Consider the following 20526-nt stretch of genomic DNA (forward strand, 5'->3'; position numbering starts at 1 on the left):
AAACATTAAACAGACCTACAATGAAGTGTAACATCTAATCCTGCATAAATAACACTGATGGGGATTGTAACTGGACAGTGATTTAAAACACTGTTTGTGTGCTTTTCTCTACTGCACTGCGGTTGTGAGAGTGTGTATCGCTGCTTGAGATTTCAGATGAATAGTTTGCTAACCAGTAATGCTGCAGCAATGTGCAGCTGAGGACCTGCAGGTTATAAACTGCTACACAGTGGACCAAATTGTCCAGGTTTGATAAGGAGGTGTAGATGTGTGTCAGCATTCACAGGAGACAAGAGAAAGGTTAAAAGTAATTGGCTTTACTGATATAAAAGAACAAACATCATATAATGATACACTCATGTGCATGAAATGGCTCAAGTTTCCCTTTTTGTTCTGCTCGGGTCACTTTTAAGCTTTACTTACTTTCAGTTAGACTATTATATAAATTATGTAATTGTGCCCCATAGGTCTGCATTAGCTGACGTCACCAAACTTTGTACTCGGCGGAGGTCCACAAGAGCAGAGTGTGCCATTTGGGACAGAGCGGAAATTGAATACAGCTGAAAGCTTTACGTCATAATTGATGACATCATTGCAGGAAACCAACACAATGGCGGTTGGCATCACTGGGTTGTGACTGAAGTCAGGATGGTCTGAAATGGCGTAGAGGCCAGAAGTGTCTCAAATATAGAGGAAGACATAGATGGTGGGGAAAATGGAAGAAACTAAACTAGCAAGTGGACTTTAGTTGAAAACTGCAAAAGAAGGAAAGATTGGAGTCAAACATCAGGTACACAAAGTGAGAAAGATGATATCCAGTCTATAAGAAGGAAAGAGGTGCCCTGCGATGGATTGGCACACTGTCCAGGGTGTACCCCACCTTGTGCCCCATGCTCCCTGGGATAGGTTCCAGGTTTCCCTGTGACCATGAAAAAGATAAGCGGTATAGAAGATGGATGGATGGATGGAGTATTATAAGGAATTGGTGAAGTCTATGTCAGAAGGAGTAAATAATGTGAATCCTTTAATATTGACAAAAACATTGAAAGAAAAGATTGGAAACATTGAAAGTGCCAAGATGTTGCGAAATGGTAAAAATATCGTATTCTGTAAATATAGCAACAACAAAAGGCAGCTTTAGGGATAAAGACCTTATTAGGAAAAAATTAACATGTAATGTTAGGGGAGGAAAGAAATGGATGAGAGGAGTAATCACAGGAATACCTACTAATGTTTCTGTTGATACAATTAAGAAAAGCTTGTCAGGAGCAAACGTGATGGATGCAAGCAGACTGAAATATACTTGAAACAAGGAGAAGATGGGTAGCCTATCAGTGATGTTACATTTTGATGAGCAAAAATTGCCAGATGTTTAGGAGTTACGAGTCACCCAGTTCGACCATATATCCCACCCCCACTGAGATGTTTGAAGTGCCAGAAGTATGGTCATGTGGCAACAGAATGTAGAGGAAAACAAAGATGTGCAAGGTGGGGGGATGGGGACCAAGAATATGGAAAGGGTAAGGAAGGTACTAAGCCAAAATGCTGCAAGTGTGGGGGAGAATATAGCATGGGATACGGAGGATGTCCAGTAAGGAAAAATGCTGCTGAGGTACAAATTGTTAAGATAACAGAAGGATTAACATAGGCTGAAGCAATGAAAGGATTTCATGTGACAGAAAGAAGTAGAGAAGATAGATGCAGTCTCGAGGATGAGAAACGAATGTCTGAACCAAGAAAAGGCAAATGAAAATAATATTATGGCAGATAAGTTGGCATTCGTTACTTTTATTGCGGAAGTGAACTGCTCGGTCTAAAGTGTGTAGAACAGAAAAAATAAAAATAATCATATGAGCAGCAGATACGTATTTGAAGGTAGATGGAATAACAGTTGATCAGATAAATGGAAAACTAAAAATGCAAGGTATTAATACCCAGACTGCACATGGAGGCTCATAATGGTGAGGATAATCTTGCACTGGAATAGAAGAAGCTTAATATTAAATGGGCAAGAATTTAAAATATATAGATAATTTCAAGACTAAACCTCATGTAATATGTGTACAAAAATCTTGGTTAAAATCATATTTAAACTTTGTGGTTCTGCATATATTCTGCAGTGGGATAGGATATTCTGCAGTGCGCAAAGATAGGATTAAAGGAAATGAAGGGGAGTAGTAACTTTTATTAAACAATGAGTAACATACTGGGAGGTGAGTGTGAATGAAGAATTTGAACTGGTAGTGGTTGAAGTATGAGCTGGAAATCAGAGTATAAGGGTAATTGATTTTCATAATCTGTGTAAAAGATTAAATAAGGACTTAATTAAAAACATTGGAGGAGAAGGAAACTTTACATTAGTGTGGACTTTAATGCGCACAGTACATTGTGGGGAAGTGAATATAGTGATCAAAATGGGAATGCTGTAAAACAAATGTTAGATTGTAATGATCTGGTGTGTCTTATTGATGGAAGTAAGCTCTGCTTCAGCAACACAAGTGTTTTGGAAAGCACAAAAGCACGTGGCTATGAGGGGGGGCGGCAGAAACACGCACACAGCTGACAACCAATGAGGAGAACGACCTCACGCTCTCACCTTCCCCCTTCCTATACGTAGTAAAATAAAAGCATTTCCTGTTTTACTTGTAATCTGTCTGCACTGTTAGACATTTTATTGCATTTTTGCTGTAACTTACTGGCAGCACTATTGCCAGTAATTTACTGTAACTGCTCCTTTACAGGAGCTTACCTGTAAATGTGTTTTACAGTATGAGGCCTTTACCGCAATATAATTTTACAGTATGAGGCCCTTACCGTACTCTCACCAAAGCAGTTTTTTAAAAAGGACATAATACCATGGATTCAATCATAAGCCAAGAATCAGAAGTTAGAAAGGCAATGGTGAATAAAGAAATCTTTAGTAGGAGTGTTTTTTGATGTGGAAAAAGCATATGATATGCTATAGAAAGTGGGACTCCTAATCAAATTAGATAATTGGGAATCAAAGGTAAACTATATAATGGATAATGGATTTTCTAATAGACAACACCTTCCAAGTAAGGGTTGGTACAAGGTAATCTACGATATATAATATTGACAATGGAACACCACAAGGAAGTGTTTGTAGCCCAGTTATTTTTGACATTATGATAAATGACATCTTTTCCGGAATTGGACAAGGAATGGGGAAATCCCGTTATGCGGACGATGGTGCATTGTGGAAAAGGGGAAGAAATGCAGAAGTATGCAGAAAGCAGTTAAAGAAGTAGAAACATTGGTGAATAATTGGAACTTCAGATTGTCAGTAGAAAAAAACAACATTGATGTGTTTTTCAAAGAAAAAGAAATTAACAAAAATTATGTTCAAACAATATGGTCAAACATTGCAGCAAGTTCCAGAAATGAGGTTTCTAGGAGTATGGATGGATTCAAAACTAACCTTTGCGTCTTATATAAAGAAAGTAGTAGATATATGTAAAAGGTAATAAATATACGAAGATGTCTGACAGGGGTAGACTGGGGTGCAACTAGACAGTCATTGAAAAGAGTTTATTGTGCAATGATAAGATTAATAATAGATTATAGTAGTATGGTGTATGCCAGAATCTATGCTAAAGAAAATAAGTGGCATACACTCTCAATCCCTAAGAATAGGATGTGGGCCGTTTAGAACATCTCTTGTCTCAGCTATACAGGTGGAAATTACAGAGATGTGTTAATTATTAAATGAGTGTGGGGAACATGAGTATGTCAATTTTAGGATTTTGGAAGGAATGCTGATAAAGACACAAAGAAAATAGGAATAGACTGTATAGAATGAGCCCTACGGTGGTTATACCTGTGATTCCTCCTTGGCTGTTTCAGAGGCCAGTCGCTGAGTTCCAGTTGCACAGTAAAATAAATGATAAGGATAGAATTTTGCCTAAAGATTAAATAGTGACACAATATCTGAAGCAAAACTACTACTATGGATTGAAAGAACCAAGTATGGAATAGAAGGGAAGATACTTTAATATCCAGGCTCTGTATAGGACACACTCTCTTAAATTATTATTACATTTTAATTTTACATATTAAATTAATAATACACTATAGGAAAAAGTGAGTCAGATCGATGTATCCATTGTGAAATGGCTAAAACAGTTGAGCATGTGATACTTCAGGGTGAGGCATACAATATAGAAATAATTCAATTTGTGGGAAAATGAAGGGATCTTGTAATAGATAGAATAACATTATAACATTTGGGATAAATTCACACCTTTAATATCTGTATACCGTGTTGATATTTCTGTAAAGCTGCTTTGAGACAATGTCTATTGTAAAAAGCGCTATACAAATAAAATTGAATTGAATTGAATTGAACATTAGAAAAATATATTTCAATGTAGATTGAGAAAAGTAAGATTGTATAGCATTCTCTTTAAATACTTGCGGGACACAGATTTGATTAATATGGTTTTTAAAAAATGTATTTATTTTTTTTTATCTCCAGCTGAACGTTACACTCCATCCCAGTAGGTGGCGGTAATGCACCTTAAGCTGGTTTGCCAACCGCCATAAAACAATAGAAGCCGACGAAAGAACCTCTCTCACGCTTGTTCGCGGAGCTTCTTTCTCTACACGGGCTTAGAAGCTCTGATATTCTGTGTGATTCCACTAAAGGTGAGTTCATCTGAAACTGTCCACCTGAGCTACTCGGTTAACAGGTTAGCGGAGATTCTGGAGTCATGAATCTCTGTATTTTTCTTCCAGTGTCCTGATTCTTTACACCTCTTATAATGAAAACCAGACGGCGCTCTTTAAGAAAATCCCCACAGACTCCTGCTGCTACTGGCTCAGAGGTAAAATTTAGTCATGTGTCTGATTTCTCTTTTTATTTTTAAACTCCGAGAACTTGTTTATAATTAAGTAACGATCACAATACTATATACAACAAGCAGAAAACTTCCCCGCAAACACCGCGCGTTATGATGACGTCACCAGTTAGTCTCTGATCGTCAGTGTGATATTACTCTATGACAGCGTTGTTAGTTTACCGCATCTTGGTAACGTTTATTTTTATATATAATCTTGGCTAACGGTCCAGAAACGTCGTGACCACGTCCTCAAAAAACTCTCTAACTAGTTTCATTAAGAACGATGTGAAGATGTGTTTTTATTTATTGTTTACAGTAATTGATTGTATTCAGTGTTTACAACAAACTTGTCAACTTATTCATGAACTCTTTTATATAACAGACTGAGGACGCAATCACATTTGCATAATTCAAAACAAAAGTAGAAAAGAAATAAATTAAATTAAGAGATAATTTGTAGGGGTTTGTTATGAGTTTAATCTTGTCTAAAATGAAACAGGTTTCTGGCTTGGGGAATAATCTAGTTATTATTTTCAGATGAGTCCACATATGTAGATAGTTCTGTGCAGTGTATAAGTATCATTATCCTTGCCTGTGATCCATTTTCCAAAAAAAATGTGTTTATAGTTTAAACAATGCATAATTCTTTTAAAATGTCTTTACCTCCTATTTAGAATGTATAATAAGTATTTTTAATTTCTTTGGACATGGACATAGTCTCCACAAAGAATAACATGGATGGTTTAAGTGTTCTTGGTTTTATTTCAAAAACAAACCACATCGAGGGACTGTAGAAATTTTATACACATCAGTGTTTTCTCAACAATATATTCAACAAATCTTTCAATTATTTCACGAATAACATTCTGTTCATTTATGTCCACGATTCTAATACATCTACCACATTCAATCATCATGTATTTTCTAACAGCATAGTTACACAAAACGGTTCGACCGCATTAATACACACACATAATAGCTAACCATTCGATACACTTTTCTTACATCATCCATATTCACCTCATTGTGTGTGGATTAAAACGGTAAAAAGTAGGGTTCACACCAGATTCATTAGCAGACACATGCTAAGCATTTTCTGGTCAACAAAACCGTGAATCTCCATTACGTCTCACACACACACACACAGACAATGGCCAGTAGCGCGCGCACACGTTAAGATCCAAAGGTTGTAAATCACACGCCCCTACAGAACTGCCAGTCAGGGGGACATGGAAGGGTCATAAATCAAACAGTTTAACAAAGTTCTTGTTATTACTACTAATGTAATATCCGCTTCACATATATCTTTAAAAATACTGTCAATTGTTGGAATATCCTTCTTCACTTCTTTGAAAAAAATCATAATAATCTTCAGCCGTTTGCAAAGAAGAATATAAATTAGACTAGAACTGAAACAACTGTTTAGTAATTACTCTATGATCAGAGTTTTCTTCCTGATTTACTATTAAGCTACAAATCATTTTCTTTCTTGTCTCCTTTTTTCCTGCTTGATGAAATATGAACTGTTCTTTTCTCCCTTTTCCATTCATGTAGCTCTGGATCTTACATATGCACCTTTTGCTTTTTTTTTTTTTTTATCTCCATCTCACCTGGAGATTAATCCACAGGTTTATGTTTGTAGAGTAAATTTTTTTTGTCCTGCACTGTAAAAAAAAAAAAATTATGGTAAAAAACCGGCAGCTGTGGTTGCCAGAACTTTACCGTAAAAAATAAGGTATCAACGTTTTAAGTTGTACGGGATTGCACTTTGTCTACTATATTTTTCACAGTTCAAAACTGTCTAATTTAAAGGTTTATGCTGTAAAATACAGTTATGAAACGTACTAATTACAGACAAAAACTGTAATTATAAAATTGTTTCCCCAAAGGGCACAGGAAACCAGTATTTAATTGTAGGAAAAATTACATTAAATATGTTGGATATTGTGAACCATTCACATGTTTCACTGTAAAAATTACAAATAACCACTAATTTCATTCGGAAGTTTCTATGAAAGCATCATACTATCACACTAGCTGGAAGCTCAGACTTTATGAGATATAAGCTACATATTGTTCATCTGACAAAAATGTTTCTTTTACTTTTAAATTGTAATTTTAATAATGCTTTAAACAACGAGAGGAATTCAAGGTTAAAATTATTAAGAGTACTGTTACACTAATTAGCAAATATATAAAACTTGCAAACCTAAACCAAAAACTAATCCATAAAAGAACTAAGACATCAATGTGGTCCCAAGTATTTTTAATTAAGACCGGCAAGAAATGAAGGATTTTTCTGTTTTTGAACAGAAGTAGGCAGTGATTTAAACAAAACACAAATGCTCCAGTTAGTCCTGACTGTAGAAGTTAAAACATCACTCTTACTACTCTACAGGCACTTCCAACAGATCTTATTTAAAGTTAAGTAAAGGTTAAATAAATAAATTAGATAAATTAAAGGTTCGCTGCAAGAGCAAAGAGAAAAGTGGATGTTTAAAGACATTGTTCTACTTAACATCCTATGAGGAAAATCCTTCACAGAAAAACAGTGATTAAAGACTCTGTAATTTACTATAACATAACCTCAGTAAATCATTTACATTTTCACTTAGCAGACGCTTTTATCCAAAGCGACTTACAAATGAGAAAGATACAAGCAAAGCGATATCAAGCAGAGAACAATACAAGAAGTGCTACCATACGAGATCTATTAATTGAATTCCAGAAGAAGCAAAGTGCAGAGTAGAGGTGTAAGTGCATTTTTTATTTTATTTTATTTTTTAATAAATGAGTTGGTTAGGTGTTCATTTGAAGAGGTGGGTCTTTAGTTGTTTTTTGAAGATGGTGAGAGATTCTGCGGTCCGGATTGATATTGGAAGTGCATTCCACCACTGAGGAACGGTTAGTGTGAAGGTTTTGGAAAGGGACCTTGCGCCACGCTGAGTTGGAACTGCTAAACGTCGGTCGCTAATCGATCGCAGATTGCGAGAGGGAACGTGGGCCTTCAGGAGAGAGTTGAGGTAGGAGGGTGCTGTTCCTGACAAGGTCTTGTAGGTGAGCATGAAGGCCTTGAACTTGATGCGGGCAGCTACAGGAAGCCAGTGGAGGGAGATGAAGAGGGGTGTGACATGAGTTCTCTTGGACTGGTTGAAGACGAGGCGTGCTGCAGCATTCTGAATCATCTCAAGGGGTTTGATGGAGCTGGCTGGGAGGCCTGAAAGCAGTGAGTTGCAGTAGTCCAGTTTAGAGATAACAAGAGCCTGGACTAGAATCTGTGTAGCCTGTTTGGTGATGTAGGGTCGGATTTTCTTGATGTTGTAAAGGATGAACCTACAGGACCTTGCAGTTACTGGGATATGGTCTGCAAAGGTCAAGCCATTATCAAGAATCACCCCAAGGTTCCTGGCCGTCCTGGTTGGCATGAGTGTGAGTGAGCCGAGCTGTACAGAGAGGTTGTGGTTGATTGAGGGACAGGCTGGGATGACGAGAAGCTCAGATTTTGCCAGGTTAAGTTTAAGATGGTTTTCCTTAATCCTGACCGAGATGTCCGAAAGGCAAGCAGAGATGTGCGCAGAGACGGATGGATCGTCAGGCTGGAAGGACAAATGGAGCTGGGTGTCATCAGCATAGCAATGATATGAGAAGCCATGAGACTCACTCACCTGCCCTAGAGATGTGGTGTAGATAGAAAAGAAGAGTGGACCCAGAACTGACCCCTGTGGAACGCCAGTTGTGAGTTGCTGAGTTTCAGAAATACCTCCCCTCCATGATACCTTGAAGGATCTGTCAGAGAGATAGGATTCCACCCAGCGCAGAACCGTTCCAGTGATCCCCAGGCTGGAGAGAGTTGACAGGAGAATCTGATGGTTCACAGTGTCGAAAGCAGCAGAGAGGTCAAGTAGGATGAGGACAGATGATCTAGAGGTTGCTCTAGTCGTAAGGCTTCAGTGACGGAAAGCAGAGCAGTCTCCGTGGAGTGGTTGCTCTTGAAGCCAGACTGCTTGGTGTCCAGGAGGTTGTTCTGTGTGAGGAAAATTTGAGAGTTGATTAAAAACGGCTCTTTCAAGCGTTTTTGAAAGAAAAGTGAGTAGGGAAACAGGTCTGTAGTTGTCAACTATAGCAGTTAAATATATAGATTTAAATCAGCACATCATGTAAAAAAAACAAAACAAAATAGAACATCACAAAATTTTATTCAGCTGTTTTGATGACCCGCAAACTTGCCATCTTGTGGTTACAACACATGTCAATAACACATTCCTTGTTAATTCACTATAACAAAAAAAACAGTTCCGCTTTACAATGTCTCTCGCCACTCATGATCCGAAAGGTCTGAGATTAAGGGGAAGACTCTTGGGTTCACTGGAAGTCGCTTTTTGTTCTTCTCCTCGACTTTTGTGCCCTTCTCGGGATTTATGATGAAAAAACACATAGGAAAAGAATGAATGATTGTGAAAATTCTGTAAGTAAACCTACGTAGTAAATGAACCCCGCCTCCACCCAAATAAAAACAACTTTGCATAACTTTGCAGGAACTCAAGCACTGAGGCCAGTTCTGAAGGGTAGTGAATATTGAAACAGTAATAACTACCAAACATCAGACAGACAGCAGAGATGAATGTGGGAATGTCATCATTCACAATCTTGCAGTCCACACTCTGTATGAATCGATCACCAGCATAGCAGGAGGGTCCTGTGGATAAAACTAAATTTCAACGTAATATATACACATGTAGTTATATACAAATGTGTGTGTGTGTATATACAGAAATATACATAAACAGACAGATGGATAGACTGACATACCACAGATATAGAAATGGAAAGATAGAGCGGTGTTTGAAGGTTTGTGAACTCATTAGATTTTTCTATACGTTTGCATAAATATGACCTGAAACATCAGCTTTTCACACAAATGCTAAAAGTATATAAAGAGAACCCAATTAACAAATGAGACCAAAATATTACACGTGGTCATTTATTTATTGAGGAAAATTATCCAGTATCACATATCTGTGAGTGGCAAAAGTATGTGAACCTCTAGGATTAGCAGTTAATTTGAAAGTGAAATTAGTCAGGTGTTTTCAATTAATGATAATCAGGTGAGCACCTTGTTTTATTTAATGAACAGGGATCTATCAAAGTCTGATCTTCACAACACATGTTTGTGGAAGTGTATCAGGGCACGAACAACAGAGATTCTGAGGACTTCAGGAAAAGAGTTGTTGGAGCTCATCAGGCTGCAAAAGGTTACAGAAAGATCTCTAAACAGTTTGGACTCCACCAATCCACAGTCAGACAGATTGTGTACACATGGAGGAAATCAATGACCATTAATTCCCTCCCCAGGAATGGTCCGCCAACAAAAATCATGCTAAGAGCAAGATGTGTCATAGTCCCCAAGGTCGCAAAGGAGCCCAGGGTAACTTCTAAGCACCTAAAGGCCTCTTTCTAATTGGCTAAAGTTAATGTGCATAAGTCCACCATCAGGAGAAGACTGAACAGCTATAATATGCATGGCAGGGTTACAAGGAAAAAGCCACTGCTCTTCAAAAATAACATTGCTGCCCTTCTGCAGTTTGTCAAACAATGTGGTGGTAGTATCATGGTTTGGGCCGTTGTGCTGCATGTGGGTCAGGATGGCTTGCCATCATTGATGGAGCAATGAATTCTGAATTATACCAGTGAATTCTAAAGGAAAATATCAGGGCATCTGTCAGTGAACTGAATCTCAAGAGAAAGTGGGTCATTCAGCAAGTCAACGACCCTACGCACACAAGTTGTTTGACCAAACAATGATTACAGAACAATAAAGTTAATGTTTTGGATTGGCCAAGTCAAAGTCCTGACCTTAATCCAAGAGAAATGTTGTGGAAGGACCTGAAGCAAGCAGTTCATGTGAGGAAACCGACCAACATTCCAGAGTTGAAGCTGTTCTGTACTAAGGAATGGGCCAAATTCCTCCAAGCCAATGTGCAGGACTGATCAATAGTTACCGCAAACGTTTAGTTGCAGTTATTGATGCACAAGGGGGGTCACACCAGATAATGAAAGCAAAGGTTCCCCTACTTTTGCAACTTATTTGCACCAGGTGTGCTTGACTTGGAACACATGAAATACCTGAACTGGGTAGGGGCAGAAAATATATGAAATACCTGGACCGGGCAGAAATAGGTAGCTATCAATGGCTGCAAACAGATTTCTGAGAAGACGGGTTGTGAAAAACCCTCAAGTGACTGCAAAAGACGAGGAGCAAGACTTAGTGTAACGGACACTGAGGTTTCTGTGAGCACAGTAAGGCGCATACTAAACGCAGAAGGTTTCCATGCCAGAACTCCAAGACGTTCACGACTACTGATCCAAAAGCACAAGAAAAATCAGCTCAACATCATAGAAATAAGCCACACAAGTTTTGGGATTCTGTTCTGTGGAGCGATGAAACAAAACTGGAACCCTAACCCAAGAATAGGGCTGCACAATTATGGCCAAAATGATAATCCCGATTATTTTGATCAATATTGAGATCTCGATTATTTATCACAATTATTCATTGATTTTTAGGGACAACATATTTTTAACTGCGCTTTCACATTTAAATAAACAGACTGCTGCCTTCACCTCCATGTTGTGCTACATTCCTGCTAATGTACAAATCTTTAAGTGTTTACAGGAGAGACGCAAAACAATTTCTTTTAGGAGCACTTGTGCTCCTAATTACAAAAATTTAGGAGCACTGTTGAAGTTAGGTTTTTTTTTTTTTTTTTTTTTTTTTTTTTTTTTTTTTTTTAAATACATTTCTTTATTTTTTTCTTTATTTTTTTTTTTTAGAGATGGTAATGTTAATGTGCCACAATATAAGTAAATATAAGTAGGCATGAGAGAACTTCTGATAAACTAAATGTAATATTTTCAGTTAATTTTACAGGCTGTATGCAAAAAAAACAACAACCGTTAACTTGTTCCACCTTGTAAACAAATACAAAAAACCTTAATGTTCAGTATTTGAAGTCTGCTCCTCTTAAATATATTTAAAGCTACACTATTAGACATTTTCCACTGTCATGGTTCTGGGCTGGAGTCAGTTCTCGAACCACTCTGTGTATATTGTGTATATATCTGAATAATCTCATATAGGATGTGATTGCGTGAGTTCATTTACCCGTCAGATGAAAAGCACTTTAGTTTAATGCTGTTCATTAGGGATGCACCGATCAGGATTTTTACGACCGAAACCGATCCAGATACCAATCTTTTTTCTGTTTAAGCTTTAATCAGGAGGTCTGTCATAAACGGTTAAATGTAAGCTCTCTGCTCATGGTCATCGTTAATTGAATTAAAATAATAGCAATGAGAAATACTATTGGTTAATTGATAAATAAACAAGCATAAAATATTTATTTTTAAATATTTTAAACAATGGAGTCCTAATTAAAAGTAGATTGACACAGGCATGATCCATATTCGCAAAAAGGCTAATAGCTTTCTAAGGAGATGGCAAACTAAGCTTATGTCAAATTGATATTAAGTGTAACCCACAGTAATTAAACATCATTTAATTTCTCATTTTAATTATATTTCATGAAGTTATTTTAATGTCTATTTTTTATATTAAATTATTTATTTATAACTAAGCACTAGGGATGTCCCGATACCAAAAATCTTGTAGTCAGTACCGATACCACCAAAAGTACATGATACTCGATACCAAGTCGATAACACGATGTGGTTAAAAAAAGTATCTTTTTTCTTTTTTTTTTTTTTTCTTTTTTTTTTTTCTTTTCTTTTTTTTAATAAAACTCCTGGAGGACATCCTCCTCTGGCTAATACTGGCAAAATGGGGGGGGGGGCATTTTAGTTATCAAACACTATCTGACAATGACTAAACAGTGTTAATAACAAGTGCGTGCACTCATAAATGTGTGCGTGCACACACGCACCTTGTGTAAGCATTAGTTTTAATTCACTGATGTGGTGGCAGGCCAAAAAGTTTTATTAAAAGTATGAACATTTGAAAAATTATTAGTGACATTAGGCTACATTTAGCTGACAGGACACGGGCTGAATGGCGATGCATGGTGGCCCATTAGGAGGTAGTTTATAACACTGCAATGCGTTAGCGTCATTAACAAAAAACTGGCTATCACAGACATTACATAATGTTAGCTAGTTTCATGGCTACAGTGCCAGCTGCCTAAAACAAACATAATATAGGACCGTCTTTCAGGTGCTTTGCCAAATTCCAGGGGTTTCCTCTTTTTGTTTGAAATGAACGATAGCATTGGTTGCACACCGGCAACTGATGCTACCTTTCCTCTCAACAAGTCAGGGCAGAGCTAAAATTGTCACCATTTTCTGTAGTTTTTTTTTCCCGTGTGCTTGTAGGCGTTCTTCATCTTCTTTACCACTTGTGGACTGACTAAAACACTTGTGCGTATTTGCTGTCCCCTTCATTTCTGGAAGAATTGGAACCTCTTTACCTTCATAACCAACGATACCTAAGCAGCTGCAGAAAAACAAGTACCGTCATGGTTTAAGAATGTTGGTATCAACTTGGTACTGAAGTATCGGTTCTCGTGACATCCTTACTAAGCACATTTTCTGTCTTTACATTTTATTTATATATATTTTTTTTTATCAGTTGTTCCTTTTAGATGGGTTTCCCAGTACAGTGTTGCCATGTCTGCTGATAATATTGAGTTATTTTGTGGGATTAAAACATGGAAACTGGAGTCGACTTTTCTAGTGATATCTGGCAACAGAAATGACAGTAAAACATTTTAAATTATGTGAACAAGCACACACTGCACTGCACCGCTCTGTTAAAACACTGAATTGAAGAAAAGCTTATAATTTTATGAAAGTATTTACATTAATCTTTTAGTTAAAATGTGTACTATTTAAGCTGTGAAGTTCTTTAAATTGATTTTAAGGTTGTTTTAGGGTTTGTTGACACTGTGTCTTCTTGGCAACAAAGCTGTAAAATTGGTTATAACTACCAAGAAAAGGCCAGTAGCTGATGTTATGGCACGAAAATCATGTTAATATACATTTGTTAATATCCTGTGGCTATAGAAACATGAGTATTTTAACATTTACAGATTGGCTCCATGCACTTCCATTGTAGGTGCCTCACTGTTCTGCTTTTTTAAAGTGTTAAAATAATTTTTTTATTTAACTTTTTGTGGTAATCAACATTATACAACAAATGCTGTTGATTGTGCTAAACGGGTATTGAACCAGGAATATTCCTTTAAGTGCACACTGCACAGGAAACCAAATAAGTTTGTGTAATAATAAGAAAATAATATAGCTGCAAGCAGCAATGACAGGCCCAAGCACTTCAGTGCCATCACCACCTGTGGGTGTATGAAATCAATGCATAGTGAAGCGAGTGTTATATAGTACAGTTCACAAGTATACAAAGAGAAGAGTATTAAATTTTGATGCATTACTACATCAACATTATGTGAGATACAGAGAATCATTTTGCAATTTGACATCAGCCATGTCGCGACATTATTCTGACCAAGATTGAAGCGATTCGGGTGAATATGAGAACTCTTTGAAAGCCTTGTGTGACACACTTCCTGCTGCCAGGAGGTGGCGCTATGACCATCACTCACAATAGTCACATCCATGTGGTCAGGCCCCAGTACCAAACATACAGCTCAAAAATAAATAAATATATATATATATATATATATATATATATATATAATTTTTTTTTTTTCCTTTTTTTGCCATACATTTACTGCCTCATCATGGTGAAACTGTTTGAGATGTCAAAAATCCATTCGCAATTTTACATCCTGATTGTCTTGCCATAATGTTGACCAAGTTTGGTGACAATCACATGAACCCCCTAGAAAGAATAATTAAAAGTTCACTGCATGCACGAAATCCAAAATGGCCAACTTCCTGTTGGGCAGAGCTATTGATTGTTGTTCAGAAGTTGAAAGTTGTTTGGGTCGATGAGAACAATGTGTGTACTGAGTTTCATACATATACATACGAGTGTGTACAATTTATGTACCAAGGTTTTGTGTTGTGCAAAACCTTGCCCACGTGCTACCGATGACTGGCATGTGTGCTGCATAATTTCATCTCATTTCATTAAAAAAATTATATGGTTTTTGTACAATACGGGTTTTCAATTCAATTTTATTTGTATAGCGCTTTTTACAATAGACATTGTCTCAAAGCAGCTTTACAGAAATATCAACATGGTATACAGATGAGGTTACGTGGTTGGAACGTTATTTGGTACGTCGCTGTGACTAATATGGTCCGGTGCTGTTACTTTACAACGTACCAGTTTGGTCTTTGGAACATGCTCGCCACATTCCAATAACGTACAACTGTAACATTGAAACGAATATGGGAATCACAAGGTTACATGGCTGGAATGTTAGTTGGTACGTCATTGCAACAAATATGGTTATATCTTCACAACATACAGTGAGGGGAAAAAAGTATTTGATCCCCTGCTGATTTTGTACGTTTGCCCACTGAGAAAGAAATGATCAGTCTATAATTTTAATGGTAGTTGTATTTGAACAGTGAGAGACAGAATAACAACAAAAAAATCCAGAAAAACGCATGTCAAAAATTTTATAAATTAATTTGCATTTTAATGAGGGAAATAAGTATTTGACCCCCTCTCAATCAGAAAGATTTCTGGCTCCCAGGTGTCTTTTATACAGGTAACGAGCTGAGATTAGGAGCACACTCTTAAAGGGAGTGCTCCTAATATCAGTTTGTTACCTGTATAAAAGACACCTGTCCACAGAAGCAATCAATCAATCAGATTCCAAACTCTCCACCATGGCCAAGACCAAAGAGCTCTCCAAGGATGTCAGGGACAAGACTGTAGACCTACACAAGTCTGGAATGGGCTACAAGACCATTGCCAAGCAGCTTGGTGAGAAGGGGACAACAGTTGGTGCAATTATTCGCAAATGGAAGAAGCACATAAGAACTGTCAATCTCCCTCGGCCTGGGGCTCCATGCAAGATCTCACCTCGTGGAGTTGCAATGATCATGAGAACAGTGAGGAATCAGCCCAGAACTACACGGGAGGATCTTGTCAATGATCTCAAGGCAGCTGGGACCATAGTCACCAAGAAAACAATTGGTAACACACTACGCCGTGAAGGACTGAAATCCTGCAGCGCCCGCAAGGTCCGCTGCTCAAGAAAACCCGTATACATGCCCGTCTGAAGTTTGCCAATGAACATCTGAATGATTCGGAGGACAACTGGGTGAAAGTGTTTAGGTCAGATGAGACCAAAATGGAGCTCTTTGGCATCAACTCAACTCGCCATGTTTGGAGGAGGAGGAATGCTGCCTATGACCCCTGGAACACCATCCCCACCGTCAAACATGGAGGTGGAAACATTATGCTTTGGGGTTTTTTTTCTGCTAAGGGGACAGGACAACTTCACCGCATCAAAGGGACGATGGACGGGGCCATGTACCGTCAAATCTTGGGTGAAAACCTCCTTCCCTCAGACAGGGCATTGAAAATGGGTCGTGGATGGATATTCCAGCAGAACAATGACCCAAAACACACGGCCAAGGCAACAAAGGAGTGGCTCAAGAAGAAGCACATTAAGGTCCTGGAGTGACCTAGGCAGTCTCCAGACCTAAATCCCATAGAAAATCTGTGGAGAGAGCTGAAGGTTCGAGTTGCCAAACGTCAGCCTCGAAACCTTAATGATTTGGAGAAGATCTGCAAAGAGGAGTGGGACAAAATCCCTCCTGAGATGTGTGCAAACCTGGTGGCCAACTACAAGAAACGTCTGACCTCTGTGATTGCCAACAAGGGTTTTTAAACCAAGTATTAAGTCATGTTTTGCAGAGGGGTCAAATACTTATTTCCCTCATTAAAATGCAAATCAATTTATAAAATTTTTGACATGCGTTTTTCTGGATTTTTTTGTTGTTATTCTGTCTCTCACTGTTCAAATAAATCTACCATTAAAATTATAGAATGATCATTTCTTTGTCAGTGGGCAAACGTACAAAATCAGCAGGGGATCAAATACTTTTTTCCCTCACTGTAACTGTGTTAGCTGGGTTCAGGTCAGGGCTCACACTTCATGTGGCCTTTAGATTATTAATATAGGAACTGATTTCATTTCATGTTTGTTGGAAATTCTGAAACAATTAGCAGAAATGTGTAACACTTGCTCCACTTGTTAGATAGTGTTGTGGAATTTTCAGCAAAAAGTGCTCCGAGTCTCAGGGTCTTGATGTCTAAAGAGAGACTTTATTATCCAAACAACAAAGTCAAGCAGGTCTGCAGATTAAGTCCCTTGCCTATCCTCAATACATGCTTTTATACAATTCTGTATGTTGATCTCATCAGGCGGGGTTTTTTCTTTTTCTTTATTTTATTTATTCAGACCTTGGTCATGCACCACCATTAATTCTAAGACTTGGGCCTCCCTCCTGTTTTTAATGGTGGCGTGGTACATCCAGCTCTCTTTTTAAAAAAAAAAAAAAAAAAAAAAAAAAAAATTGAAATATTAAATTCCAAAAAGATTACATACATTGCCAGCACAAACCGGTACCAGTATACTGATTAGTATTTGCTTATACTCTTTAAGCATATGTTTTAATGGATTAACTCATTTATTGATTATAACATGTTGATACTCTTTCACAGCTTATACTTTGGTTATATATGAGTGAATTATACTTTGATTGATTGAAATATTCCATAATAGATGTGGGCAAAAATGGGGTCTTATTAGTGTTTTATTCAGAAGACTTTGTTTGTTTGGAGTGGAACAGAAGATTTATGCACAAGTTCAACACTAATGTTTATAGTTTCGTAGCAATTCATAAAAATATACTTTATCATTAAAAAGATTTCCGTCGTTGTTTCAGATACATCAATAAAACCAGTGTGAGATGATTCTAGTGCTATAAACTTAGGTTTCTAAATTCTAATCCATGTGAGTTTGTGGTCTGAGCCAGAGTGCTGTAAACTTTCTGCCACTTTTGGGTAATATCCATTTTTTTTCAGCTCTTCATAAAGATGAGCCAGAAAAGAGTGCTGCTTAATGGGTGCCATTTATTCCACTCCATTCTACTTCCACAGACAAAAACAAAAGAATGTGTGAGCCAGCAGTTGAAAAAAGCCAATACTTTTGGCCATAACAGTTACAAGAAACTCTGTGAACTCCTGTACGGATTAATTATATCGAACAAGTCTGGGGATCGCCATACAAGTCCCCAGGGATTACTGGAGTTTTAAGAAGCATGCATGTGGCATGAGCTAGAACTTCACAACTGATAGATATTCAGATTCTTTTTTCAACAGAGAACGTGTTTTGATTACATTAATGCTTTAAACCATTGTATTTGGAAACACTAAGTTCCATGTTGATTTCCCAGAGTCAAAACACATGCAGTGCTTCACCTTGAAAAAACATTGATGCCCAGAGCAATGTCATCTTTGTAGGGCTAGTCTACAGCCATTAAAAGTGGGTGATTGGGTGATCAAGCCGTATTACAGTATTGTAGGAGGCCTTTCCAAGAACAGTTCCATAAACACATGGGGACAAAATTTAACATGCGCATCTTGAATAATTTTATTATGTTTTCCAGATGTTCCACTGCTCAGATTGTGGGGAGAGTTTTACTAAAAGTCATCATCTCAAAGATCACAAGCGGATCCACACAGGGAAGAAGCCACTTTACTGTAGACAGTGTGGGAAGAGTTTTACTTGCCAGAGTAATCTCAAACAGCATGAGCGCGTTCACACAGGGGAGAAGCCGTTTCTCTGTACACAGTGTGGGAAGAGTTTTTCTTTGCAGAGTAATCTCCAACGACACGAGCGCATTCACACAGGAGAGAAGCCTCATCACTGCTCAGAGTGTGGGAAAAGTTTTTCTTTGCAGAGTAATCTCCGACGACACCAGCGTATCCACACAGGTGAGAAGCCGTATCACTGTGGACAGTGTGGGAAGCGTTTTACTTGCCAGCATACTCTCCACCAGCATTTGCGCATTCACACAGGGGAGAAGCCGTATCTCTGTGCACAGTGTGGGAAGAGTTTTTCTGTTCAGAGTACTCTCCTACAGCATGAGCGCATTCACACAGGAGAGAAGCCATATCACTGTGGACAGTGTGGGAAGAGTTTTACCCAATCATGGACTCTCCAACAACATGAGCGCATTCACACAGGACAGAAGCCATATTACTGTGGACAGTGTGAGAAGAGTTTTACTTGCCAGGGTAATCTCCAACAGCATTTGCGCAGTCACACACGAGAGAAGCCATATCACTGTGGATTGTGTGGGAAGAGTTTTACTATTCGGTGTAATCTCCAACAGCATTTGCGCATTCACACAGGACAGAAGCCCTATCACTGCACGCAGTGTAAGAAAAGTTTTCGTGAAAAGAGGACCCTCCTCAGCCACCAGCAGAGACATACAGAATAGAAGCTGTACCTCTGTGGATAATGTGGGCGGAGCAATACGCTTTCAAGTTCATTAAGGACACACAAGTGCTCTAACATAAACCATCAGACATTAATTTCTCACGTTAAGATATGTGTTTTTAATTTTCATTTTTTAAAGGGGAGGTAAAGAGACATTCAGGCATTATACCATATTGTATTATTTGTCATGGACTGTAGTATTCTGTTGCATGGGACTTTATTGCTTACTCTCTGGGTTTTAGAAAATTGATTTTATGTTGTTTTCCTGTTTGGTTTTTTCTCTCCAAATGCCACAGTGAGCACTGGATTGCTTTATGCCTTAATGACAAAACCACTGGAGAATTTTTTTTTTGACTCGTATGGAAACCCTCCAAAGTACGAACTCATTCCTCCTCAATAAATAATTTTTTGACCAAGAACTGTTGCAAAATAAAATTGAACCCTGTACAAGTTCAAAACTTTACTTCAGTTTGCTAAAAAAAAAAAAGTTTTTTGTGTGATAAAGCTAAAGGTTATTCATTTAACCATATGTCTATGTATAGCAAAGATTTAAATAGAAATGGTAATGCTGTTGTATTTTTTTTGTTGTTGTTGTTAAAAAAAATGTATCCTAGAGTAAATAAAAAGCGTTCTTTACCTCTTTACCTGTGTACAATGTGTTAACTCTCTAGATATTGAGATAGTGAGTGAGAAAAGGTAAGAGAAGTGTGAACCGATTGTGATTGTATAAAGGTTATGTATAAGGTGTATAAGGTTGATTCATGAAATGAAATTGTATGTGTGTTGTGTGAGTGAAAGTCCTGCAATACTGCTGGTGAAAGATTCCAGGGCTGCTTAGAGGCAGGTGGAAGTGAGGCCTTAAACCCCAGATACCGGCCACTTGAGGTGGCGGCTGCCCCACTACTGTAATATCCAGGTTCCGTATAGGACATATGTTGTAGATAAAAAATGTCATAAAATAAACATAAGGGAGGTCCAGATCCAGGTCCAGTAACGGTGAGAGAAGGGACTGACGACGGGCACCGGCACCTAGGCATACAGAAGCGGTTTTAGTCAGAAGTGGATAAATTGGTAAAACACTTTAAAGATCTTTATGGGTTATTAGTCGAAATAGTCGAAAGAAGTGTACGAGCTGAGGAGTGCTAACACACACACACACACACACACACACACCCACACACACATGCTCGTACAGTCAAGGGCGGGCAAGT

General features: G+C 38.0%; 1 protein-coding gene across 1 annotated transcript; it reads left to right on the forward strand.

The window, feature by feature from the left end:
- Positions 1-4554: 4554 nt before the first annotated feature.
- Positions 4555-19959, forward strand: LOC108261756 (zinc finger protein 239). The gene is made up of 3 exons (XM_053688351.1): positions 4555-4665; positions 4756-4844; positions 18480-19959. Exons 2-3 carry the CDS (start codon positions 4782-4784, stop codon positions 19314-19316), a joined length of 900 nt encoding a protein of 299 aa, XP_053544326.1. The 5' UTR covers positions 4555-4665; positions 4756-4781; the 3' UTR covers positions 19317-19959.
- The last annotated feature ends 567 nt before the right edge of the window (positions 19960-20526 follow it).

The sequence above is a fragment of the Ictalurus punctatus genome, chromosome 19 (assembly GCF_001660625.3).
Source record: "Ictalurus punctatus breed USDA103 chromosome 19, Coco_2.0, whole genome shotgun sequence".
NCBI classification, from domain to species: Eukaryota; Metazoa; Chordata; class Actinopteri; order Siluriformes; family Ictaluridae; genus Ictalurus; species Ictalurus punctatus.